Genomic DNA, 27,577 nt, shown 5'->3' on the forward strand with positions numbered 1-27,577 from the left:
CATCTTGAAATTTAGGCCCGATTTACACCAAAGAGAGGAAGCTGAACCAGAGTAAATACAAACGAGTAGGTCATCTTCATAGAAATGCACGGGCGCGGTTTGTATGTGAGCACGCCAACACGTATGCGGCGCGCACGCACACACTGACAAAATTTAGCGGGGAGCCATTCGTGGTTGCGCCGCATTTTGTCAGTGAGTGCGTGCGCGCCGCATACGTATATTGGCGCGCTCACATACAAACCGCGCTCGGTACGTTTCTATGAAGATGACTCATTTGTATTTACTCTGGCTGAACGGCTAGGTGATTATCTTCTCTTCGATTTAGTGGAAACTGAGCCTTATCATAATCTTCATAGGGCCGAAATTGTGAACTCTAATGAAACAACTAAATAATATTTTAAACATTTTTTACATCCTCAAACAGAACTCATATACAACAAAATTAAATAAGAAATCTTTAATTTATTCAAAATTTATTCTTTTATAATAAAATATAAAGAAAACGAAGATCTATAAACGCAAATAGAGTCACATATGATTTTGTGCTAAGTAGATGTACTTATTTAATTTTAACAGTAAATAATGAAAATGTACAATATATTTTATGTGAAAGGATTAAAATACTGTTTCAATGTGATGATTTAACTGAAGATATGACTAAAACCCTTGTATGAGAGCATAATTTCAAGTGCATTTAATAAATCTCTATTTATACAGGTGATCATTTGATCGTATTGCGTCACATGTAACTCTACCAGCGGTTCACACTAGTCTTATTCTGCTATTCAATAAGTTTTTTAGCCTTGAAGTACCGGCGAAGGTAGAGTACTTGCCACGTGGCCAGTCCAAGGAGACAGACCATTGAGAATATGCTGAAGAATAAGACACGGTTGTTGGTGGACTCTGAAAGAGAATGACAAAAGATACTGTTAATTAGACGTTTTTGTCTGCACTTTGGTAAGCAGATTGTTGTAACCATTTGCAGAAATAAAGTATGAGCAGGGATATTCTTAGATAAACGCGTAGGGCTTATGAAACCTAGTAAACATTACACTGCGAAAATCGCTCATTCGTCCATTTGCGACGACAGTGTGACATCTTCAATTAGATTAACATAGAAGATGTCACATTGTCGTCGCAAATGGACATAATTCGTGTCATACAAGAATAGCTCAGAACAAATTTTTGAGGTGCATACGAATCTGTGCTATTTTAAATGCGATATGAGATCAGAATACTTATAAAAGAAAAAATTTTTTTTGCAGTGACTTGAGTAAATGCAGCAAAAAAAAAGTTATCATATTAATCTGAATTTACCATTTGTGTCTCTCATTTCCTCTTCCGCTTTCCTCATCAGAGTGAAGTCCTGCACAATGGCTTCTGACAGGTCTTCCAGTCTTTTCAACTCAAGCTCCATGGGTTTCAACTTCGCTGCTTCCGCAATCTGTATGAAGCAAATAATTGTTAAGAGCGTTTACGTCTAGCGTGGCATGTCAAGTTTAGGTAATTTCGATGCTATTTTTATTCACACTAAAATAATTATGACTGTGTGCGTGTTCTCACGCTCTATAGTCAAACCAAAATACTTTGATCCACCATCGTAAAAGTGTGCCAGGCTGTCAAGTGACAGTCCAAAGAAACTATAAAATCTTCAAATCTTCCAACACCGACTCTATAATTATAAATAATGGTATACATTAGTCCTAATCAATAATGAATACGTAAATTCTTTATCAAATAGTAAATTATCAAAGGTTTTTAACTATTTTGAGAATATTTTATACAGCCTATGTTTAGCAGAAAAAAAAAACAAACTTTTCCTGTTTACTATTCTTTTTTTATCCGGAAAATGCATAACAATGCATAAATTTATTCATCAAATTTTGTTATTATTAAGACATTTTTTATGATAAAGGTACAAACGCAACGATAAGAACGGATTTTTTATTTTTAAATAGCTTAATTTTAACACTATCAAGAACTATGCTACATGGTTCCATCAAGACTAACCTGATTTCCACTAAGAAAACAATCTTTGGTTCTGTTTAGTTATAAAAATTTTGTAACAATTTTTGCTAAATGGAACCAACCAACATTGGTTCTAGTTTGCATAATTAGTTTAAATAAGTGCTTAGGGACCATGCTGTATAGTTCTTTATAGTTTTTAAAAGTTGGCCAAAGCGGGTTGGTTCCGCAAGTGACAGTGCTGTATCTCTGTTGTTAGTCGTTAAAAATGTACCATAATTTTTTTGAAGATAGAATGCGTTATTTGAGCGCCATCTATGTACTTAACTCAATTTCACTCAAAGTGTGGGTTGGTTCCTGTTTGCATAAATGGGTCCAAATTTACCTGTGAAATGAATATTTTGCAGGATTATTCCTTTGGTGTACATCACAATCAAGGACGGAACAGGTCACCATTATATTAGAAAACAAATTTTCCAAAAATAAACAGGATTTTACGATATTTTTATAAAAAACTATGAATTGAAATTTTCTTTGTGCCTCTTAGTGTCACTGTCTGTCAAATATTTTGCAAAAATGGTTCTATTGACGCACAGTGGATCTAAATGGCATTAAAGTGGACATAGGGATTTTTTCCGGAAAATAGAATTTTAAAAATTGCCAATCGATAGTCCTTTGCTCACTCATTACGACATGTCATATCACATTTTTCTCTAAACCTGATAGTTTTGCTTAAAAAAAATAAATTGTGGTTTTTTTGTATGAAACGAGATATAAAGTACTAATTTTCTCCGAAGACCTGCTAGATCGTGACTTGAAACAACCTAGGTCGGTATAACTGTATTATTTGCTAATATTCTAAGCTATTTCCAGCTGCTCCAAACCGCAACTTAGCCTGTTAAACGATTCCGAAAAAAAATTAAAATTGACTCTTCTTGTAATTGTATTTTAGTTCTTTTTTTTTAGAAAAAGCGTCGATTACGGTACTAGAAAGTGATTTTATCCTTAGGTGACATTGTCATCTATTCTCAGAATCTGTTAAACCCTTTCTTTCCTATCAGCACATGACTTTAAAACAACAATGAAGTTACACATACCTCGTAATTAACGTGTTTTGCGAATAAGCAGATAATGGTCAGCTGGGGTGGGGGTAAAAAACAGATAAGGATTGTTTATTTGTTTTAAATTTAGTTTGGGCTGTGTAACGTCATCAATAACATTCAACTTTAAATGCGGTTTTAACATGTAATTGCAATGGAAACTATTGTGAATAATATAGATTTGTTCGTAGTCTTAAGAAATACGTTAAAACCTTTGATAGACAGTGAAGAACTTTATAATCACCTTTTGCAGAAAATGGTACATTTGACAGAAGAAAACAGTGTTAAGTTAAAAAAAGTTTTGCCGGAATTTTTGTACTAATCTTAATGGACGATGGACAAACTGTCATCTATCTCTTCCCTAATTTTTAAGAGGAAACAGTGATTGGCTTGAATCTCCAATAGGCTAGTTTCCTTTTTGTTCCGTAAATTTTAATATAAAAATATATTGGACATGTATATTTTTAATTGTCAATCAAACAAATAATTACAAAGTTATAGTGCGTTGAAGTTTCGCGCGACGTCACAAAGTGCGGCACTTTTACGCACTCACTGTTGTCACGGGCCTTTTCTTTAGAAATTTCGCACGCTTTATCTCTTTACATTTTCATTAGTTTTAAAAAGTGAAAAATACGTTTCGAGTAGTTTTTGATTAGCTTACTGACGGACTAATTAAAACTCTTGCTTTTTTACCCAGAAAACATCCCTATTAACTGGGTCTGGCAACTAGTTTTTGATGAAGACAAAATTGAGGAAAATGTTGGTTCAAAAACTGAACCTAGTGAAAAAACAACGTCAAATATAGACGCAATTAAAGACAACATGCCACCTTCTGCACTACATGCTTCAACTAGGGTGGGTGCACCAGTCCCACACCAGGAACCATTAGTACACCATTCTTTTCACATCAAAATATTAACAATCTGTCGAATTTCCCGCCACTTTTGTTACGTTTGGTAGCACTGCCGTACTTCTACCAATAATAAGTCATAAATAAAAGCGACAAACACGACTTGGTACGATCTGGTCAACCTTAGGCACATTGCGACTTTCCACATTGATTGTTAAATAAAAATAAACCTTACAGCTATTAAGAAAATTGGAATAAGCTACTTGATTCTATGATAGACAAGGAGTAGTTAATTCTTTTTTTTTGCAATTATTGTTGTAATAATTGAGTCACAATATCAAAATTACTTTTAAAATGTCGCTTATTCGGTTTGTTACTGGTTCAGGATGGGTGAAACTTCCTTTATCCCGAGGAAACCGTTACATATATTAACTCCGAAACAGAAAAAAAGACGTGTGGCGCGTCTAAGTGAGTATTATTCTCCTGAAGAAATAAACGCAGCTACTATACATACATACATTAAAAAGGTCTGAGGGCCTAGTGTGAGTTTACATCAAATGCGCTAACTAGTGAGCGTGTCAAAAAATTACATTAAATGTATGACGGATTGTACAGCGCCCCTAGCGGGAAACGTTCAAAAACTAAAATTTTCATACATTGTGAGCGCGTAGTAGTCGAAGCATGTAGTGTAGTATAATTTTCAGCAAAAGGTGATTATAAAGTTCCTCACTGTATCAAAGGTTTTAACGTATTTCTTAAGACTACGAACAAATCTATATTATTCACAATAGTTTCCATTGTAATTACATGTTAAAACCGCATTTAAAGTTGAATGTTAATGATGACGTTACACAGCCCAAACTAAATTTAAAACAAATAAACAATCCTTATCTGTTTTTTACCCCCACCCCAGCTGACCATTATCTGCTTATTCGCAAAACACGTTAATTACGAGGTATGTGTAACTTCATTGTTGTTTTAAAGTCATGTGCTGATAGGAAAGAAAGGGTTTAACAGATTCTGAGAATAGATAACAATGTCACCTAACGATAAAATCACTTTCTAGTACCGTAATCGACGCTTTTTCTAAAAAAAAAGAACTAAAATATAATTACAAGAAGAGTCAATATTAATTTTTTTTCGGAATCGTTTAACAGGCTAAGTTGCGGTTTGGAGCAGCTGGAAATAGCTTAGAATATTAGCAAATAATACAGTTATACCGACCTAAGTTGTTTCAAGTCACGATCTAGCAGGTCTTCGGAGAAAATTAGTACTTTATATCTCGTTTCATACAAAAAAACCACAATTTATTTTTTTTAAGCAAAACTATCAGGTTTAGAGAAAAATGTGATATGACATGTCGTGATGAGTGAGCAAAGGACTATCGATTGGCAATTTTTAAAATTAGATTTTCCGGAAAAAATCCCTATGTCCACTTTAATGCCATTTCGATCCACCGTGTGACGTGACGATGACAGCATCACACATCTCTTTTTATCACACAGGGTTGCAGCACTTGCAGCATAAAGTTAATAAATATTCCTTCGGAATAGAGCCACAAAGAATGAGCGAGCGAGATGTCACTATCTGCAACCCTGTGTGATAAAAAGAGATGTGTGATGCTGTCATCGTCACGTCAATAGAACCATTTTTGCAAAAGATTTGACAGACAGTGCCACTAAGAGGCACAAAGAAAATTTCAATTCATAGTTTTTTATAAAAATATCGTAAAATCCTGTTTATTTTTGGTAAATTTGTTTTCTAATATAATGGTGACCTGTTCCGTCCTTGATTGTGATGTACACCAAAGGAATAATCCTGCAAAAAATTAATTTCACAGGTAAATTTATTGAAATCGACACCTCCAAACTTTAGCTTTATTTTTGTGAATGCGCTTAGAATTTTAAGCACTAAGTGTGATAATTATGTTCTTTAAACATTAATTTAAGTTGTAAGCAAAGATTTCATGCTCATAATCCAGAATTTATGAATATTTTGTGTAAAGAAATAATTTTCATTTTACACTAGGGTTGTACCACAATCGATAAAGATATTTTCTGCGCTGTTTATCACAGTCACTGCTGATTATGTAGGTACATAAATGGCGTTTGTATATGAATATAGAAAAGTATTATTNATATTATTTGTCATTTACTCACTTATACAACGGAAAGTTTCTAATTACAAATGACGTAAGTGGTACTTACTGGCTTTTACGTTGGATTAATATGTTTGTTTAAATTATTAACTGCCACATAAGTAATTGTACACGGGAACAAAGTTCAGCTACTACTGACCGTAGCTCTCACGCTAGGCCCATAGTCCTACTTGACGAGGCTTAACAGCGTCCCGCCTCGTTTCCCACATAGTTGCATATTGGAGGCACTTCAATACCTTAAGATTCTTCCTTATCTAAGGGGTCTTTTGACTGAATAATACCTGTAGAACCGGTAAATTTTCTTTGTCAATAGTGCCGGCCAGGTTTGACAGCATGGCATCGAGTCCGAAGATCCACATGGGTCTTTTTTGAGTTCGATCTTGTGGAACATTAAATACGACTGGGTACTAAATGGAACCCTTTTCAAGGGCATGGACATTTCAAGGTATCATCTTTCATGCAGATAGTTTCATAATTACAAGAATATCTTAATAACTTTCAGAGCCTCCCTTCCAACAGCGAGGCGGCTTGCCTGGGCGCCACAGACGGCATTATGGTCGCCCCAGGCCAGGGACCACATATATTTAAAGGCATCCCTGACACCATCACCCGACGCCCGCATCACTGTCAAAGCTAAGGCCCAGATCAAATATCTAAGAAAAAGGTCCTGTTAATCACCAGTGGCGCCAAGTACTGAGCGCAAATACGGTGACCTTAATTGTATATAACCAGTGGCAGCTCGTACTTTTTCCAATCCGTCGCCGTGCGTATGGAAGACAGCTTGCTTTTTCGTGGCTGCTTCCCTAATTTGGAACTCTATGTCGGAAAGCTATGGAGAAAGGCCGGGAGTTCTATACTGGCACCCTGAAAAGCATGATTCTATCCCATCTAAGGCATCACCCTCGTAGGGAAGGGTAACGCTACCCATCTTCTAAGACCTTAAAAGGTCCAGAAAGTCTACAGGGCTACATCGTCGGCTTTAACGCAGCGTGAAGAACGAGGTGAGGACAGAGAGGCCATTTGACGTGAGACTCGCTAGACTGTGCTGTAGTCTAGTAGTTGATAAACCACCTCGCCGTGGCTAAGTTGGGCCACCGAACTTTATTCGCACTTGTGCTGAAGTTTAAGGTTGCTCGAGCGATCGCACCATGACTGGGCACTTATCCTTCGAGCCCTACCTGTATTGCGGTGGCTAGGAACATACGACACACCATATTCTTACGGGATAGCATAGTCTATAGCTATTTGGACGGTAGCAAAACCTGGGTGGTTATGAATCACCTCTATCTGAGATGACAAGGTGCCGCAAGAAACTGCGGTACGATAGCGCGACTACGAACCAAGTGCGGGTGCATTTGAATTCGCTCCAGGGAAGGTGACAGTATAATTGCCTCCTATCTTCCTTCCTCGGTAATGGCCAGCGTAATAGGGGCGTGAGGCTGCACGGTAGGCATTGTATAGATAGGCCACCACCACCATCTGCTGACGGTGAGTGTGTGTATGGGAAAGCTGTGTACTTCCAGTTGCTCTCGTCCCAACTGTCGCCGTGTAGGCGGGCGAGGTCTTTGTCCGGAATATCATAGTTAGGGTATTTTTAGTGGGTATACCTCATCCTTCTGGCGGGTATGTATGTATGTATGTATGTATGCAATATCATGTAATAGTAGCTTCTAAATGCAGTTAATTGAAGCTTTTGTTTGAAAGTGTTACCTGCTTACATTTATTTCTTATTGCCTTATTATGCTTAGTAAATAAATAAAATACATTTTATGATTTTTTACTTGTATCTTGTATTATAAAGTAGCATAGGAGAAGAACTTGGTTGCGTTGAGTCTAATAAATGATCCTAGATACTTCAGTCGTGTTGTATATCATATTTTATATTGTTTTGACTTCACTTTAATCTCCACCAAATATTGCTAAAATACAATTTCTCAGCGTAAAACATCGTTATTGGCACTAATTTATAGACATAAAACAAACTTTTCCAAAGTAAAACATTTGTAGTGGCAGTTACGGCTAGAAGATACTTTAATTTTCCGACGTAAAAATAGGTAAGTGCCACCTACTTATAATAGTAACTTTAATTTTCCCTAGTAAAACAACGCAACTGTCTTATGCCTACAGTTAATTGATTAATTTGTCGTTGGTATAATGTTGAGTGAAATAAATTAAGTCAGAAACCATAATAATACCTATTTCCTTCATAAATTACGTATAAATTTACTCGATCTGCGCGAATGAAAATGGCAGTTGCGGGGCTGGGCGCGCGGAGTAAGGCGTGCGGTCCAACGTAAAATTTCTTAACTCCCACTAATGCAATTTTACTGCGGAAATCGTTCTAATTTTGTAGTTGCGGGATTTGTTTTTTGGCGTTTTAAGGTTCAATTTGAATAAAAACTGTATGTTTTTTTAACTGAGCCGTAACTGTTGGGTGCTCTGAAGGTTTTGCAAACAAAAACGGCAAATCACGGAACTGGTAGATACTGAATTGTACGTAGGGACCGTCGAAGTAACTTTGACCCGTTATAATTCTTAAGCTACTGGTTCAAATTGAATGAAATTTTAAATATACCGTGTTTTTACAATGCCTGCATAGCTAATGAAAATTCAGCCTTCTAGTTTTATCCACAACGAAGTTACAGGCGGTCGAAAATGGCCTGAATTGCTTCGAGAAAAGGATGGTACGGCCGTGCCGCTTTTTTGCTCGACTTGGTGGGGGCACTGCCGTGCCCCCAGATTAAAATAATACTATTTCTGGCAATAAATATTTTCATTTTCATTTTCTTCTGTGATGTTTCGTTGGTTAGTAATGTCAATTTATTACCTTGTCTGGTTGTTTTCATTGTTTTGATAAAAAATGTTTAACTATAAGTTATAATTAAACTANAAATAACGACTTCCGGTCAAAAATTTGGATGACGCCTCCTGCAAAAGGGTCGTACAAATGACATTTGACCATTTTCATCTCGATCACCTGGCAACACTGGCAGCTACGGGGAAAAGCATTTTTTTCGACATGGGTGTCTTTAAAGTTAAGGACGGACAGAAGGAGATATGGCAGAAAAAATCCAAAAATGGGGTTTGGTCGGATAAACGACCCAAATTATGGGAAAAATCCGAAAATTCAGAAAATCAAGATGGCGACCGAGTGAGCGGCCATTTTGTAAAAAGTTTCAGATTTCTAATTTTTCAAATGCATTTTTTGGGCAGTTGGCAACATTTGGGAAAGTCGAGTTGTATAGAGCGATTACGTAGTTTGCTGAGGAGTATCATTTGGAAAAACAACATTTTCCAGTGTTGCCATACTTATTGCATTTTTCGCTTAATCTAGACCATTTTCCGCGCCGAAACCCATTTTTACTTTTTTTCTAACTTAAACCAACCCCGTGAAACAATTCCTTAAAACCACCCAAGTCCCAAAATGTTGTGGCCCCGTGCCCGTAACTGCCAGTGTTGCCAGGTAATCGAGATAAAAATAGTCAAATGTCATTAGTTTGACCTATTTGCAGGAGGCGTCATCCAAATTTTGGACCAAAAGTCGTTTTTTCCATTTTTTACATGTTTTGACCAAATCTTTCAAAGTATAATATTAATGTATGTATGTTTATGAAGGTAATGTAAATTGTAAATGCTATAATTTAATAAACAAACATCTTACTGATTTTTTATCGCATCTCTTTGCTATCTTGTTGTCGGAAATTTAATATAAAAATTCAATATTGGCGGACTAAAAAGTGCATCGGTCACTTCTCGTAGGTACGTACTTGCTGACTGTAGTTTGCCCTAAATGTTTTGCCATTCCAACTAGTCTTTGGTACGATCCAGTGGCGTAAAAAGACAATGCACAAAGAACCTGTGTAAACGAAATTAGAAATAGTAAATTCATCAGTAACTCATTAATCTATATTTTGAGAATGTTTGCTTATCTCACCTTAAGTTCCAAGCTAATTCGTTTGGTTGACTTCAAAGAAGTATGTCGACGTAATTTATCGCATAAGAATATAAAAGCTTCTTTACTAAGACGAAACCTATTCTTAAATTCGGTTTCGTTTAGATCTAATAAATTATTTTTTTTTCTCTGCTTACATCTACGACTTATTTCTCTGTAACAGGGCATTAAAATAAAAATGAAATCATTTATCTGAAAAATAAGCTTTTTTTTAATAGAAAAACTTATCACGTACTTACCTACCTAGTTTCTCTTTGTTCATTGTTACCTCCCTCAATCTCAAGTAATCTTGTTGCAAGATAATAATACAATGCACTACGTTCAACTCTACGCGCTCCTTGCATTTTACGTAAATTTATGTATTAAAAGTAAAACCCACTGAAATGTATTTATAAAACACTTTTTACTTCCGACGCAAGTTTTAACACTGAAAAATTTACCGTGACAAAACATTCGTAAGATTACGTTAGCCAGCTATCGCCCCTTACTATTCTATACGTCAAAAAAAGGTTCGTGATCGCAAAGTTAGTATAAACATCATACGATACATTTACCGTACGATTACGTTACTATGCAATAGGCATTTGTGCTGCCAAATTTAGTTTGTTTTACGTCCGATAGAGGCGCTCTCAGATTCTCATACAAATTATTTACGTTAACGATACTATTACCTTTACGCAAGTTATTCGTGCAAACCAGATCAAACAGTTAATGTTAATTTTGCTAGGTAAACTAGGTAGATAATAATTAAGTATTATAATATGCAGATAAGGATGTGTGCTATGACAATTTTGAACGAGTACCTACTTAGGTAGGTATAGGTACATAACATTGTTTACTTACTTCTCTTTTTAAATGTAATGAAAAGAAAAAAATCACTAAGCAGGTACCTACATATTTTAAGGACCTATTTTAATAATATTATCTCTGCTTACTTACAATTCAATTACCTATGATTAAGCAAAATTATCAGCAATTTTTGATCTATTTCTTTGCAGTAGTAATTCCCTTATAAGAGCAGATTTTTCTCGTTCCAGCACAGAAATTCTCTCATTTTTTCTATTGACTTCCTGTAATGAAAAAACAGATATTAAATGTACCTAAGTACGGTCAAATTGAACTTGATTAAGTTAGTAGTTTCCTACAGATTGCTATTCAAGAATGCATGCACGATTAGTTTGAAACACGAGGAGTTACTATAGACTAGTATTAATAATACTATAATGTATTTATCGGTGCTATAGCCCTAGTAAGAAAATGAGTATATTGCTATTATAGGTAAAAGTAACCACTCACTATCACGAAAATGCTGTAACTCTAGTCCGATAATGTTTTAAATTGCGCCAATAGCCGAACGGTAAAGGTTGGGACTGGCCGACTCGTGCGTGATCCGAGGAACGCGGGTTCGATCCCAGCCGCCCCTAGACTATTGCGGTGAACCCATTCGAAACACAAGCATTTTGGCTTTCGTAGAAGATTTTAAACTTTCGCTTTCCATTTTAATTAAAATAGACAGAGTTACTTATTATTACCTAATACTTCTTATGACTTGATGTTTCATTCTTCTGCAGAATAAACGGCTCGCGGAGTCAGTCGTCCGATCGGACGGAATAATTACTTACTTACTAATAAAAAAATAAATAAAAAATGACGGGTTGACGAGACCCGTGGTTTGGTTTGATTAGTTAGGTAGTTAACGGGATCATTAGTACAAATTGCTAAAAAACATGTACTAAAAAATAATAGTTTGCACCTTTGTTAGATTATTATAAAACAAAGAATAAAAAGTTACTAAAATAGGCTTAATTTAAATTAAATTAAAACAAACCTCGGCTAGCATTCGATTTTGAGACCTTAGAACTGCAGCGTTATTAGGCGTTGCTGTGGTCGTTGTAAGTGTCATAGTGGGCAGAGCGAGGTTCATGTGGAGGGAAAGTTGACCGTGTCGCCAGCCAGCGGCTAGGGCTCCGAGCTGTCGATTCAACTCTAGCACACGAGCTCGCAATAATTCCAACCTCTCTTGATGTGCTTCACTCCACGGCTCCTTTAAATAAACAGAAAAGTTTATAAATAGTACAATAACTACTTAATTAAATCATTTAAATAAACTTTTTTTGATTCTTCTTGTATTTAAGGTAAGTACTTAGGTAGGTCAGGTAAAAGATAAAATTAAATAGATTTAATAATTTGTTCGGTTCGGTTAAATATTTTTTTTGCACTCAAAAGTGGTTTTGACTAACGCCCTTGGTCAAAACTAGAGATGAAACGGATATCCGGTAACTATCCGGTAGGCCGGATATCCGGCCGGATACCGGATAGTAACTCACTATCCGGCCGGATACCGGATATTAAAAAACTATGACAATTTCCTATAATAAAATGAAATACATTAATCTTTGAGGTAAATATCAATAAAATGGCTTATAATCATGACGGCTTTCATTTATAGTCCAAAAAGTTACAAAAAAAGCCATATTAAGGCCTTTCATTTCTTTTTCTGGGCTATTACATAATGACTACTATAATGACGAATACATAAATAGAAAATATCTCTTAATGTCGAAATATTGCCAAATAGGCGATCTTTTTTTTTCACTGATGGTCTGATAACATGATGCAGTTCAGTCAGATTCAGATTACGCAGCAAGTAAAATAATTTAATTTTCGCTATTCAATCACACACTCACGATGGCAACCGAAATCGCCCGAATTGATCTGCCCCCTAGACAAGTGGCAAAATCTAACATTCTATTCGGACGGATTCGATTTTCGACTGGTCTAGTCTACTAGACCCACTGATCGCGTTCGAAGCATCTGCTGTGCGGCGTTAAACTCGTCACGACATGCAACGAGACAATGCCAAGGCCAACTATCCGGCCGCCGGGTATCCGGCTATCCGGCCTAGCAGCTCGCCGGATATCCGGTATCCGGCCAAACAACTATCCGTTTCATCTCTAGTCAAAACCACTTTTGACTGGATAAATCAGTCAAGAGTGATTTAATTGATCAAGGACATCAGTCAAAAAAACACTTTTGACTGATTTTTTCAGTCTTGACAGAAATTATGAGTTTTGACTGTAACCATACTGTAACAATAAACAAACAAATATTTGTGTATTTTACTGCGACTAAAAGATCATGATCGTTATTATTGTGACATTCTAAGTACTTACCTAAGTGTTAAGGGAACAATATCGTATTTAGAGTAAATTATAACTACGTTACTATTAACCACGGTATAACGTTTGTTTTCAAAATGGCGTATAAAGTTTCGCCATTTGACAAGAAATCTACGAGTAGCTAATTAGACGAGTTCGTCCGTTCGTTTCAGCCAAATGCGTCCACTGCTGGACAAAGGCCACTCAAGGATTTCCACAACACCTGGTCCTGCGCTTCCCACATCCAGGTACCAACTTCCTACGACCTTCACCGATTAGATCGTCAGTCCACCTAGTGGGAGGCATGCCCATTATTTTGCACATTACTCTTCCAGCCCGTGAGTGATGGCCGCCATTCGAAAACTTTTCTCGACGAGCTATGCCCCGCCCTGCCTTGAGACCTGTACTATTACTTATTCTGTGCTTGAGTTTAGCAATTCTGCGGGATTTGCCGGTTGTTTCTTTGGTTTTGGTACCAACTAAGTACCTACTTACCTATCATAAAAAATACATATAATCCGTAAGCAGGCGTTAGTAATAAAAAAAATTGAAAGATTACCACATACGCGCCCATTCGCCCAGCATAGCGCATCTTCTCTTGTACTTCAGTAAGTTGCTTTAAATACCATTCTCGTGCTTCCTCTACTGCTGTTAAGCCTTGTAACAGGACATCTTTTTCTTGTTCGATTTGTTTCATACGTTTTAATAAGTTATAATCCACACCGTTATGCAGTGTATGTCTACGAGGTTCTCGTCGGCGAGGTGTTTTCCTAACATGTGTCTGTGTCTCGTTTGCCGAACGACCATCACCAAGGCCCCTACTTTGTTCTTCAACAGATCTAGATATTGCTTCGAAATCTAATTTATTATCATTCACTTCTTCACTATCAAAATGCAATTCTTCTTCTGATTTGTAGCTTGGTCTCGAAGATTCTTTTCTATCGCTAACATTCTTTTCCAATCTTGGTGGTTTTGGTGGGCCATAAGCTCTTTGCTGATCATGCTTGGATAGTGCACTCGTTGCGCTATGCCGCAGTTCTTGAATGGGTTGTTCCTTTCGCGATATTAACTGAGGCATACTTAGAGTCCTATGTTGTGTAATATTTTCCGATTTTTTCAATAAATTCCAATGAATTTCAACGTTCTGTGGTTCATTAGCATCCAATAATGGAGCGGATGGTGGGCGATGTGTTTGCGCACTCATTTGTGAGTGTAATACCGCGTTTTCCACATCGCTATTAAGTCGTTCGACTTTGCTAGAAGCACATTCCACTTGGTTGCGGAGAAGACAAATCTTGAGCCCTGTGCAAAATCTTTCGAAACTTAACAACCCATCATGGGACGCAACTTTTTGCAAGCTCTCTATAACACCTCTCGGTAAACCTTTTGTACGATCATCGCGCCATCGGTTCTCAATATCTGTCAATTTTACATAGCCGGTGTGTTTATCGTCCATAATATCAAACAATGTTCGCATCGCGGCTACAAATTGCTTGGGCAAAGATTCCATGTTTATTGATGACGCCTGTGTTGTCATATTTTCTCGTCACTTCTCCACAAAAAGCAGCAGTTGTCCATGATATTGCTTAAGATATCAGCACCTATAACACTTAAACCCGAACATTTACTTTGCAAGATGCTGCTACAGCCTACAGCTGAGAGATGTTGTTCACTTTATCACTAACCACTAAATAAGTACTCTCATAAAAACACTATTATCACTATTATCAAACTTTTTTTAAATAAATTTAAAACACACACAACATGCAATTGACATCAAATAAATTTAATTGAGCGCGCAAGTATTGTGCTTGCGCATACAATAAACTTTAACAGTGTTTGTTGTGTTGTGTGTGACAACTTCCACATGAGGACAAAAATCTGACCGTTTGGTAAACGGTACGTGTTGGTGGGCGAGCTAACCGGCTAGTGGGAGGGAATCTGCGATAAATAAAATGACCCATAAGTGTGAGCGGGAGAACCGGTCAAACCGCATTTCGGCGTGCGGCAGGTAGCTTGGCAAAGCCCTCGTCGCGCTTGCCGAGGCCGCATATCACGTAGACTGGCAGTGCGAAATTATAATTTTACACGATTTGTATATTAATTTCCTAATTTTAACTTAGACGCTTGCTAAGGATCCTCGAACGTTATTATCACGGAGTAATCCAAGTTACAGTAGTGAACGAGACCTACAAAAACAATACCTACTGGAAACGGCGGCAATTATGTAATATGCTTCACAAGTACTGTGGCCAGTAATCTATTAAATTATTGTCCTGTAATACTAAACCTACCTACGCTATGTCCTTCCGAAAAAAAATGTGTTTACTGATTATTAAGTGTTTATTTTACTTAATATTATAAGAAAAAGAAATAGTTGTTTATGTAGATAGTAGATACAATAAGTCGGCCCTTTAGTGTACCTAGTGGTTGGTACGGACTACTATGCCGAGGTCGCGGGTTCGATTCACGCACTCTTACCTACAAGACCGACTGATTTAGCAAGCTGAATTGGTTGCTTAAATGCTGATAAAGACGAAACAATAAATTATTAACAGTAAGACCGCTTCACGAACATTTACTGTGTTTTAGTCATTTTAGTTTCAAAAACAAGGTGTTTGGACTTATGCATATTTTTTTAAGTGTGAATAATACAAATAATGAACCAAATAGACTAAATATTTACAAATAAAAAATGCATATTATATAATATCTTGTTTCGTCTTTGACTTTGTTAGCGCGTTTTACCCATAAAGTTAATATTCCGAAGGAATATTAACTTTATGGTTTTACCGTGATACATTCTGTGGTACGGGCTTGTGCAAACATCTTCGACGCACTGCAATACCGAGGCAGACCCAAGCCCAACAGCTGTAATCTAATAACCCAGAATAACATAATTAGGCTATAATAAACGATCTATGGCAATCTAAATTTCACGCAGGTGAAGCCGCGGGCAAAAGTTAGTTCACAATAAACAGAAATTTTTAAAACTAACGGAAAATTAACTCTTAACAAAAAAAAATAAACTTATTACTACTCAAAAATAAAAAGTGTGTCCGTGAGGCAAAGAGGCGAGGATGGTGGCTGCATTTCCTTGCTGGATAGCAATACTAAGCCTTTGTGCAAGGAAAGAGCCAGCATTTAAATTTTCCGAAATTTTAATTTAGGGGAAATGGTCCGAAACAGTAATTTAGCATTCGGCGGTCCCCAGGGTCTGAAGGTCTCGACACCAAAAGGCGCAAATATGTAATCATTAGAAAGTGACTCATATTTGCGCTGTTTGGCTAATTCAGCCGACTCCGCTGCAGCCTCAGCTTAAGCAACTGATTCCCTAAGGTGGGAAGGGGCTAATGTATCGATGTTACGTCCCAAACTAAAGCCCGTCCCCGTTCCCAGGGAACCAGAGTGAGACCGTCAGGTCTCTTGCCATCATCATGGACCAATCCACGTGGTTCTAACGTGGAAGGAACGTTGATGCTGGCAAGGGCTCTCCTGGTGGCGTCGTTGAGAGCAGCATGTCGGGCAAGACGACCAGCACTTTGCTGGCAACAGAGACCGTGGTGACCGAATTGGTCCACCTCTTTGCCACAGGGGCACGTATGGGGTACACAGATTGGTGCTCCGAGGCGTAAGCCCACCCACACACACCAGGAAAGAATCGTTGTCGAAAAAGGTGCCGAGATTTTTGGAGGGAAATGCATTCAGCCAGTGACCGGAGACAAGAAACTGCTAGGATCCTAGCTTTGTTAGTGTTACTGATAGAATTTTGAAAAACATGCTTAAAAGTCTCTTTCGCTAGTGGAGCGTCCCAGAGTTTTTGATGATGACATTCCATTGTGACGTCCTCACTAGGACAGAGACTTTTCCAAGATTCTTCCGCCTTAGGTACAGATTTCATCTAAAAAAGTGCTGTTAAAAAATGTTTTTACGAGGGGAAGAGTACTGCAAGCGGACGAAAGAAAGGCAAGAGCAACACTAGAAATTTTGCGTATGCCGATACCACCAAGCCCTCAGATCATAAAAAGGAATTTTATTGTTCTATGATCTGAGACCAAGCCGAATAGGGAGTGTGGCTTGTAACCAGGAATTGCAAATTTAGAATTTTTTCAAGGGAAGATCTAAGGGTCGAATCTATCACATCCAAATAGTTATTATTTTTCCAAACTGGACTTGCATGTCTATAGGCAATATTTCAAAATAGTGAAAGCAATGAGAATGGTGATGAGAATGTAGACAGCAGCAATCACAATGTATAGTAGGGAATTTAGTGCAAGAACCCCTCCACTTTGGTATAGAAGGCTCATTTTTGCAACAGTGGTTCTTTGGGTGCTCCTGAGTAGATTTCCGTCGCGTCGGTAGACATCGGGAGCCCCCCCGGTGGTAGCAGGGGGAGGGGGGCAAGTTTCCTTCTGCCTTTGTTCACTTTAAAGCCCATATCTTCAAAACTATGGGTATTAGGGCAAGTGTGGTATCATTTTTGGATAATTAAAGGATGGCAAATTTATTTCTAGAATAAACTTTTTGCCTTTTCATACAAAAAAATAGAAATATTGAGCAAAATTCACAAAATCCAAAATGTATTTTTTTAAATAAACGTCGTTTACTATTAAACCACTGGATATATTCTAATAAAAAAAATATGTCCTGAAAGCTACATTTATCAGAATTATAAATATATCCCGTAGTATGGTTTTTTTTTTTCGCAAAAAGTAGGTGAAAAAAAAATTTTTCTTCAGGACGCAGCGCGCGAATTTTACTGCGTATCGGGAAAAAAAATTATCCATGAATTCATACTATGTATTTGGTTCATAAGCAAGTACGGATCATTATTTTAGAATTTATTTAGATTTTTTTTTTCCGGACGGACTATGCTGATAGCCGTGAGCGGCTTTTTCAGCTTCACCGGACAATAGGTGAGCGCAGATGGCTCTCAACCTCAAAATTTAAGCAACGAGCCTAAGAGAGTTGCTGGCTCATCAATATACCATGATTTGTATTTTTTCTTCAATTAATTTTGAACTCTATGTGTGACACTTAAGGTTGAAAATAGCTTAAATACATTTTAATATTGAAAATATCATAAGTGGAAAGCACTAAATAAAGAACTTGAATTTGTCTAAACGTCTAATGATTATTATTATTTTAACTAACACTTATTTCTACATACTATTACTAGTGATTGATTTAACGGAAAGGTAAGTGTGATGAAAGTGAGGATTGATAATCATAATACGGGAGATATGGCTGTGACCATTTTAGCAATTTTTAGTTGTTTTTTCAGACAGCACCAGCTTCTGCACTACTTCTTGCACTTACATCTCACCTTAGATTAATAAAACCTAAGCATCTCACCATTTCCAGTCAACATTCGGCAGCTACGTGCAAATCGGTCCATCTAGGCTCCATGTTGTTATCGACTCTGGTCCACCCCCAACCAGTCGAGTAAAGAGAAGACTGAGTCTGTTGCTTGCATCCTATACATACGCGAACCCCTTGATATACTGCTAGTAGCCAATGCTGATACAAAGCTGTCTGGGTTTCTTATGTAGGACCATACCTAAGCGTAGTTCACAGCGACCCATTAGGATTTTTATGCTCCCTTTTTTATTCCCTATCATCCAAAAAAATCCTATCTTATCCTAAAAATCCTATCCTAGTTAAGTGAATTAAGCGTCTGAGTGAAAACCACCTAATAGTCTTCTGATGCAGGATATGTTGAACCAAGTAGACTAGACCCATCCTTACAGTAGGTATTAAGTGTTTCATGGACCCCACATGTATTCCACATGCTCGAGAGCTGTCTTCTGTTGTCAGGCCCATTTTGTGGGACATGTGGTTCGTTCCATAATGCCCAGTTTGCGTACCCGTAATTGCTTGGGCTTACCTTTTATTTCCGCTTAATGAGTTTTCTCCATGACCCTCTATTTCCCTTTAGGAATGATTTGGTGAGGCTCATATCGTTGAAGCTTTTCCATTCAGCCCTGTGCTTCTTGCATAATATATGGCCATATTATGCTTTTAGATAAAGGTACCTATCAGTTCTGACCCAATAGGTATCGTCTCTGACCCTTGTCTCGCTAGACTGTCGGCTCTTTCATTGCATTCGATCCCTGTATGCCCAGGTATCCCACATCAGGGAAACTTTGACATGCCTTCCGAGTTTGTTCGTCCATTCGTTCGCTTTGTTTGAGTGCTGCCTGGCTGTGGCTCAGGATGTAAATATTGCGTTTTTTACACCCGTTATTTAATGCACACATAATAATAGCATAGAATTCAGCTTCAAACACTGTAGCAAACCTCCTTAAGCGTTCACTGTGTTCGAAGTGTTTACAGTAGACGCCCGCTCCCGTTCCCAAGGCCATCTTGGAGCTGTCAGTAAACCAGATTAAATCAAATCAAATCATTTATTGCATTACATGTGTGGTTTGAGAGTTGGTAAATGATTAGGCTGTTCTGTTGGGATTGTGGTCCTCTTTTCTAGTCGTCCCTTGTTCAAGATCTATCCACTGTTTTTTTTCCCACTTATCTTATTTATCCACTGGTTTTGTTTTAGATCAAGTACCTACTACTATTACTACAAGCTTGACTATGAACGAGAGCTGTAAGTGCCCACCAACCTAGGCAGTTTTCATCATACGAGTATGTAGGTATGAATTGTTATTTTATTTCTATTTTTAACGATATACATTTTATTGCATGTTCAATGAAATGGGTGCCAACCATGTGCCAACCCATGCTACGCCGCCACTGCCCCTCCCTAAGATGTTTTTATAGTATATGTCATTGCCCCCTCCCCCTTGTTTAATATTTATTACGTAAGAATCTAAAGGAAAAAATAATAGGTACACGTTTGACGATCAATTCCGTCATCCTCGAAGGAAAAACGCCTACGACATGGCACAGAAGTGTGGTGGTACTCTTCTTCAAAAAAGGTGACAAAACCTTGTTGAAGAATTATAGACCCATCTCACTTCTGAGCCATGTCTACAAGCTGTTTTCGAGAGTCATTACGAATCGTCTCGCTCGCAGGCTCGACGACTTCCAGCCTCCCGAACAAGCCGGTTTCCGAAAAGGCTTTAGTACCATAGACCACATACATACGCTAAGGCAGATTATACAGAAGACCGAGGAGTATAATCAACCACTTTGCCTGGCGTTCGTGGATTATGAAAAAGCCTTCGATTCGGTCGAGACCTGGGCAGTGCTACAGTCTCTCCAAAGGTGCCAAATTGACTATCGATATATCGAAGTGTTGAGGGGTTTGTACAAAAACGCCACAATGTCGGTCCGCCTCCAGGATCGGGACTCGAAACCTATCCAGTTGCAGCGAGGGGTAAGACAGGGAGACGTCATATCTCCAAAACTGTTTACCACCGCCCTGGAAGATGTCTTCAAGCTTCTGGACTGGAACGGATTTGGCATAAATATCAACGGCGAGTACATCACCCACCTTCGATTCGCGGACGATATCGTAGTCATGGCTGAGACCTTGGAGGATCTAGGCACAATGCTCGATGGCCTCAGTAGAGCCTCTCAACAAGTGGGCCTCAGAATGAACATGGACAAGACAAAAATCATGTCTAATGTCCGTGTTGCACCCACTCCTCTGAAGGTTGGAGATACAGCAAGTTGCTCGTCAAAGCGTGCCATTCCGATATGTCCAAATGGACATACATGGTCGAGTGATGTTCATGTAATCCGATTACAACAATCGGTTACGATAATTTTACGAGAACAGTAGTACGAACACGGTAGAAAGAAGAAATTATTTACGGATTGAGAATTGTAATTAACAGCACAAGTAACAAATAAATCAAGAAGTTAGGTCAGTGATCGCAGCACAGATATGGATTAGAGTAGATACAGCAAGTTGATCGTCAAAGCGTGCCATTCCGATATGTCCAAATGGACATACATGGTCGAGTGATGTTCATGTAATCCGATTACAACAATCGGTTACGATGATTTTACGAGGACAGTAGTACGAACACGGTAGAAAGAATAAATTATTTACGGGTTGAGAATTGTAATTAACAGCACAAGTAACAAATAATTAATTAGAATAAAGTAGCAGTAGAAGAAGTATAAAGTAGCATAGTTTTTAATACATATCCTGCGATGTACTCTTAAGAGTTAAAACCATGGTCCCTGTATGTGGTGCACTCATACCGATCCCAAGGAACCGTACTTACTCACAACAATAAGACACACACTGATGCATGTATTCATGCACTTGACAAATGTATGTCTTGAAACGCTGGTAGGGTAACAAAAATAACGAGATTTGACGATTTGTAAGAATTAATTTATTTTAAAAAGGTAAATAAAGATGTTTTTGCTTTTGTATTTTAACAAATTATCAGTTTTATCGGAATTAATTAATTTTCGAATCGAGTCACACGATATCATCCGATGACTTTGCAAATGCAGTACGATGATACGATTACTTTTACGTTGCGGCAATCACTAAAATTCGCTAAAATGACACTAATGACGTTTAAAAAGTGGCACGCTCGGCTTCATACAATTTTTGACACTTGCTGCATCTATCCATATCTGTGGATCGCAGTATAAGTCTATGTATACGACGGCACTGGATTTTGTCGTTTAGAAATATCTTCAAAACTAGGTACTATGAAAGAAAACGTATTGGCAAAACTACGCATTTTTACATTTATTAAATATAAAAAGCTTGAGTTAGTCTTTATTTTATGAAACTAGGTCAGGTACTAGAATATTTAAAAGTATGATTTATGATTAGGTAAGTAGGTATGAATTACTAGTAGTACTATTTAACGTAATGGAATAACGATCATTACTTTCTTAAACATCAGGCACAACAAAAATATTATTTGCAAATTAATAAGAAAATTAATAATGTAGAACAAAGAGCATAAATGATGTAGAATAACGTCTACCGCTACAAAATTATTTCAATCCACAGTCAGACTAGCTATAAATTTAACAAAATATCAGTTTTATCGGAATTAATTAATTTTCGATTCGAGTCACACGATATCTTTCGATGACTTTTCGAATGCAGTACGATGATACGATTACTTTTACGTTGCGGCAATCACTAAAATTCGCTAAAATGACACTAATGACGTTTAAAAAGTGGCACGCTCGGCTTCATACAATTTTTGACACATGCTGCATCTATCCATATCTGTGGTAACGATCAAAGCTTCCTGTCAGAGACTTGAAGTGCACCTGAGTGCATATTCGTGTTATGTTCACAATGCAGTGGTTTATTATTCCACCATTAAAAAAAATATAAATTCGATTATAGGTACACAAAACTACTAAAAATGATTACAATACGACTTTCCCGCCAAGAAGTCTCAGAATTCTCCAGTCAGACTACTTAACTAGCGCTTTCCGCTCGCAGCTTCGCCCTCGTGGAATTTTTCTGTCACAGACCGGATAGGTCCATGCAAACCGGGATAAAAACTATCCTATGTCCGTTCTCGGGACTCAAACTATCTCTATGCAAAATTTCATCAAAATCGGTTCGGTGGTTTAGGCGTGAAAGCAAAACAGACAGAGTTACTTTCGCATTAATAATACTTATTAGTAGGTATTAGTAAAGATTTTTTATTTATTTTATTATCTCCTACTCCTCATAAAGAAGCTCAATGTTGCACAGCGTGCTATGGAAAGGGCTATGCTCGGTGTTTCTTTACGAGATCCAAAACAAGATCAATACAGAAATGAGGAGATCCGTAAACGAACTAAAGTCACTGTCACAGCCCGACAGATTAGCAAGCTGAAGTGGCAATGGGCAGGGCACATAGTGCGCAAAACTGACGGGCGATGGGGCAGCACGGTTCTGGAGTGGAGGTCACGTACTAAGCTCTAGCATGAACAACTTTCGTCTTCGAATCGGTTGCGTATTCGACAAATTCAATACTCAAACTTCGAATTAAACGATAATGTGACAATTTTGATTCTCAAAATAAGTTTCGTGCAATCATTTCTCATGTACTACCACAGATAATTATAATACTAAAGCCTGGTTCGTGAGCACGTAGAATTTTGTCCAATGACCCCTAGCTACTAGAGGTGGGCGCCACGCCGGCGCGCCGCCGCCGCCGCGAATTTTTTCACGCCGCCGCCGCCGACGACCAGCTGTCGGCGCGCCGATACTGATACTGTACAAACTATTTGCAATTTATTCCTCTCCTATACTGTACTAATTTGTGTTTCAAACGCAGAAGAACTATTTTTTTATTGAGTTGAGCGGCTATTCTAGTTCAATAAAGTCCTAGTATAACTGCGACCGGTACCGATCTATTGTGATCGCCGCTATTTTCCTTACAGTTCGCCTTCGAGTCCTGCATCCATTAGGAATTGCAGTATCTTTTGGGGGGCGATATGTTTTACATCTTGTTGGCTTAGGATGTGTTTGCCCAGGTGTAAGCTCCGCTTGCGCATCAAAGGTCCGCAGTCCGTGAGAATGTGTAGTGGCGTTTCATCTGCCTCTTGGCACATCCTGCACGTTCTTGATTCGGACAGTTCCATAGTGGACAAGTGCTTGTTTAAGCTGCAGTGTCCAGTGAAGGCTCGAACTAAGATGCGCATTTTGATCCTACTCAGTCCTATGATCTGCTTAGAGCATTTTCGGTCATAGGCTTTTATAAGAGCTTTGGAATGAGTTAATCCTGGCGTGTCTGACCATGCCTTAAAGGATTTGTTTAAATAGATGTTCTCCAGGGTTATTCGAGCGAGACTTTAATTTGGAAATGCCACAAAAGGGTTCTGGACCATATTGTGTTCCCTCCGCTCCCGCTCTGGCCAGTTTCACGATTCCCGCGTGACCTGGAACCCATCTCTGCGTTAATCTGTTACATTTTCCTAGGGTATTCAGTCGACTCATGCAGTTTTCTACCAACTTTGAAGTGATTAAGATGGAGTTTACGGCCATCAGCGCAGCCTGACTGTCTGAGTTAATGTAAATTATGTGGTTGGCATAATTTTTTCGCAGGTTAGCTTCCGCACATTCAATAATGGCGTAGACTTCTGCCTGAAAATTAGAGGTAAATTTACCCAGGCTTTGAGATAACCTAAGCTTCGGCTGCTCTCCATACACTCTCCCACACTATTGGACTATAATTTAAGAAAATCACTCACACAGAGACAGGCAAATATGTCTCGGAATGCAAATGGGAACCACAACCTCTGGAAGGCAACAAATAATAATAATAATAATAAAATCATTTATTTGCAAGAACATGGTTACATTGGTGTTAATTTAGTTAATTCCAGCATATTCTGTCGCATGCGACGTGCAAAAGTTTTTGTTCTTAAAGTTATGTTAATTGTTATTGCTACATTTGGTCTTAGATTTTACATATTTTACAACACAAAATACTTATTTTACTCATAGTACCTTTACTCAAAGTACCTCCCTCAAAGTGTTCTCCGCTTATTAGGTCTGGTAATACATGAGTGGCGAGTGCGAACTGACAAGAAAAATCTCAGACTTTTGCTACATGACAAGCCGGTTTATTTAAACCCATTGACACGGATAATCCCTTACTACCCTTTACCTTAATAACATTCCCATTGTGATTTGAGAGGGCTGATTTTGCATCTTTTCGTATGCTACTTCTGGACATTTTTTTACTTGACTATCTGAGGAGTTGTCCGCCATGTTTCCGCTTACCCTCCTCAAGTTCAAAGTAGAAGATTGATTCCTACTACGCTAATTGAGGACGAAAGACGCAGGAGGACAAAGTGACTGACATAGCCCACAGAATCGCTAAAATCAAGTGGCAGTGGGCGGGGCACATATCTCGTAGAGCTGATGGCTGCTGGGGCAGTAAAGTTTTTGAGTGGCGACCACAAGCAGGAAGACGTAGCATGTGGTTCATCATAAAGGACTACTCTATGAAATTAAAAAGTACCTTCTAGCACACTTCTACTACCTGCTGATGGATTCTTATCTCAGTGACAGACAGTTTTAAATCAAACTCGGTGACAAAATCTTCTCTTTTTAGCTGCAGAGCTGGAGTACCCCAGAAATCTGTACTTGGTCCGATACTCTATAACATCTACTAGTAAAGTAGCCCAGACACCAGAAAGCTGCGGCATTCCTCAAATGTAACTGTGATCTTTAACTGACTAGACTGTTGCAAAGTCAGCTGCTTGGCTGACCAAGTGGCGCACCGGACCATACCGGACCGTAGGATGACATGGAAAGACCATAAATATAAATAAAACAGAACTGAATATAATGTTCTACCGACAGCCAGCTAATCCAACATTAACTATGTGCCTCCAAAGAGCTCAAAAATACATGTTAAAGGTACTTTTATCGGCACATTGTCACGCTCGCCGTTAGGAAGTACACGAGAACCTGATCTCAGCCAAACCCGCTATCCAAATATTAAAGTACCTATCTATGATCAAGAGAGCTAATTTACTAGGGTAAACCATTGCTCTAGTGGCTCAAACCCCAAGTGACCCCAACCAACTGCAAATCACCTGATTAGTCTTGACGACAGATACTAAAAAAACCGGATTTAAAAAAAATACCTAATGAACAAAGGTCAAACAAGGTCACGCCGCCGACGCCGCCGCCGCCGAGGTCAAAAAGTCGGCGCGCCGCCGCCGGCCAATTTTATATCGGCGCCCACAGCGTTCGGGAAGCTTCGCCATATACTCACGTCCGAAATACCGCAGTGTCTTAAGTCGAAAGTATTTGACCAATGCGTGTTGCCAGTGATGGTATACGGATCTGAGACGTGGTCGCTTACTATGGGCCTCATAAGAAGGCTCAAGGTCACCCAAAGGGCGATGGAGCGGGCTATGCTCGGAGTTTCCCTGCGTGATCGAATCAGAAATGAGGAGATCCGCAGGAGAACCAAAGTAACCGACATAGCTCGCAGAATTGCTAAAATCAAGTGGCAGTGGGCGGGGCACATAGCTCGTAGAGACGATGGCCGTTGGGGCAGGAAAGTTCTCGAGTGGCGACCACGGGCTGGAAGACGTAGCGTGGGCAGGCCTCCTACTAGGTGGACCGACGATCTGGTAAAGGTCGCGGGAAGAGCCTGGATGCGGGCAGCGCAGGACCGTTCATTGTGGAAAACCTTGGGGGAGGCCTTTGTCCAGCAGTGGACGTCATTTGGCTGAAAAGAAGAAAGAAGAAGACACGTTTGACGACTATTAATGTGTAATAATGGAGGATTATTAACAAGTGTTCGTAAACATGAATGAGTGTGGGCAAATGAAACAGTGCCCCGATTGCGCTAAATATTTTCAACTACAACGTGACTAAAGCCTGGTCCGTGAGCACGTAGAATCCCGTCCAATGACCCCAAGCTACCCATCCCTATCGCTCGCACACTCACTGCTGGCGCCCGTCGCACAGTCGCGACAGCAACATAATTACGCGCGAGCGATAGGGATGGGTAGCTTGGGGTCATTGGACGGGATTCTACGTGCTCACGGACCAGGCTTTAGACCAGGGTTTCCCAATTTTATTTTGCCAAGGAACCCTAATTGATTATACTTTTCCTAGCGGAACCCCCGTACTACTCCGCCCGCACGCCCTGGCCCACTATGGAGCGAAANCCCTCAAAGTGTTCTCCGCTTATTAGGTCTGGTAATACATGAGTGGCGAGTGCGAACTGACAAGAAAAATCTCAGACTTTTGCTACATGACAAGCCGGTTTATTTAAACCCATTGACACGGATAATCCCTTACTACCCTTTACCTTAATAACATTCCCATTGTGATTTGAGAGGGCTGATTTTGCATCTTTTCGTATGCTACTTCTGGACATTTTTTTACTTGACTATCTGAGGAGTTGTCCGCCATGTTTCCGCTTACCCTCCTCAAGTTCAAAGTAGAAGATTGATTCCTACTACGCTAATTGAGGACGAAAGACGCAGGAGGACAAAGTGACTGACATAGCCCACAGAATCGCTAAAATCAAGTGGCAGTGGGCGGGGCACATATCTCGTAGAGCTGATGGCTGCTGGGGCAGTAAAGTTTTTGAGTGGCGACCACAAGCAGGAAGACGTAGCATGTGGTTCATCATAAAGGACTACTCTATGAAATTAAAAAGTACCTTCTAGCACACTTCTACTACCTGCTGATGGATTCTTATCTCAGTGACAGACAGTTTTAAATCAAACTCGGTGACAAAATCTTCTCTTTTTAGCTGCAGAGCTGGAGTACCCCAGAAATCTGTACTTGGTCCGATACTCTATAACATCTACTAGTAAAGTAGCCCAGACACCAGAAAGCTGCGGCATTCCTCAAATGTAACTGTGATCTTTAACTGACTAGACTGTTGCAAAGTCAGCTGCTTGGCTGACCAAGTGGCGCACCGGACCATACCGGACCGTAGGATGACATGGAAAGACCATAAATATAAATAA

The 27,577-nt window shown here is 38.9% G+C and overlaps 3 protein-coding genes across 4 annotated transcripts; all 3 read right to left on the reverse strand.

The window, feature by feature from the left end:
- Nucleotides 1-461: 461 nt before the first annotated feature.
- Nucleotides 462-6,432, reverse strand: bai (Transmembrane emp24 domain-containing protein bai). The gene is made up of 3 exons (XM_028321018.1): nt 6,355-6,432; nt 1,318-1,459; nt 462-903 (listed from the first exon to the last, which is right to left on the reverse strand). Exons 1-3 carry the CDS (start codon nt 6,430-6,432, stop codon nt 782-784), a joined length of 342 nt encoding a protein of 113 aa, XP_028176819.1. The 3' UTR covers nt 462-781.
- A 3,234-nt stretch (nt 6,433-9,666) lies between these two features.
- LOC114364726 (uncharacterized) lies at nt 9,667-10,390 on the reverse strand. Its single transcript, XM_028321000.1, has 3 exons — nt 10,269-10,390; nt 10,008-10,179; nt 9,667-9,929 (listed from the first exon to the last, which is right to left on the reverse strand). The coding sequence occupies exons 1-3, from the start codon at nt 10,367-10,369 to the stop codon at nt 9,804-9,806; spliced, it is 399 nt and encodes a 132-aa protein (XP_028176801.1). The 5' UTR covers nt 10,370-10,390; the 3' UTR covers nt 9,667-9,803.
- Nucleotides 10,391-10,893: 503 nt separating this feature from the next.
- LOC114364725 (suppressor APC domain-containing protein 2) lies at nt 10,894-15,111 on the reverse strand. Of its 2 annotated transcripts, XM_028320999.1 has the most exons (4): nt 15,070-15,086; nt 13,743-14,792; nt 11,854-12,069; nt 10,894-11,095 (listed from the first exon to the last, which is right to left on the reverse strand). In XM_028320999.1, exons 2-4 carry the CDS (start codon nt 14,718-14,720, stop codon nt 10,982-10,984), a joined length of 1,308 nt encoding a protein of 435 aa, XP_028176800.1. In that variant the 5' UTR covers nt 14,721-14,792; nt 15,070-15,086; the 3' UTR covers nt 10,894-10,981. The 2 variants fall into 2 exon arrangements, with proteins under 2 accessions (XP_028176800.1, XP_028176798.1); XM_028320997.1 differs by having other exon boundaries at nt 13,743-15,111.
- Between the last annotated feature and the right edge of the window lie 12,466 nt (nt 15,112-27,577).

This window comes from Ostrinia furnacalis, unplaced genomic scaffold (assembly GCF_004193835.3).
Source record: "Ostrinia furnacalis isolate ACB-3 unplaced genomic scaffold, ASM419383v2 OfSCF7464, whole genome shotgun sequence".
Taxonomy (NCBI): Eukaryota; Metazoa; Arthropoda; class Insecta; order Lepidoptera; family Crambidae; genus Ostrinia; species Ostrinia furnacalis.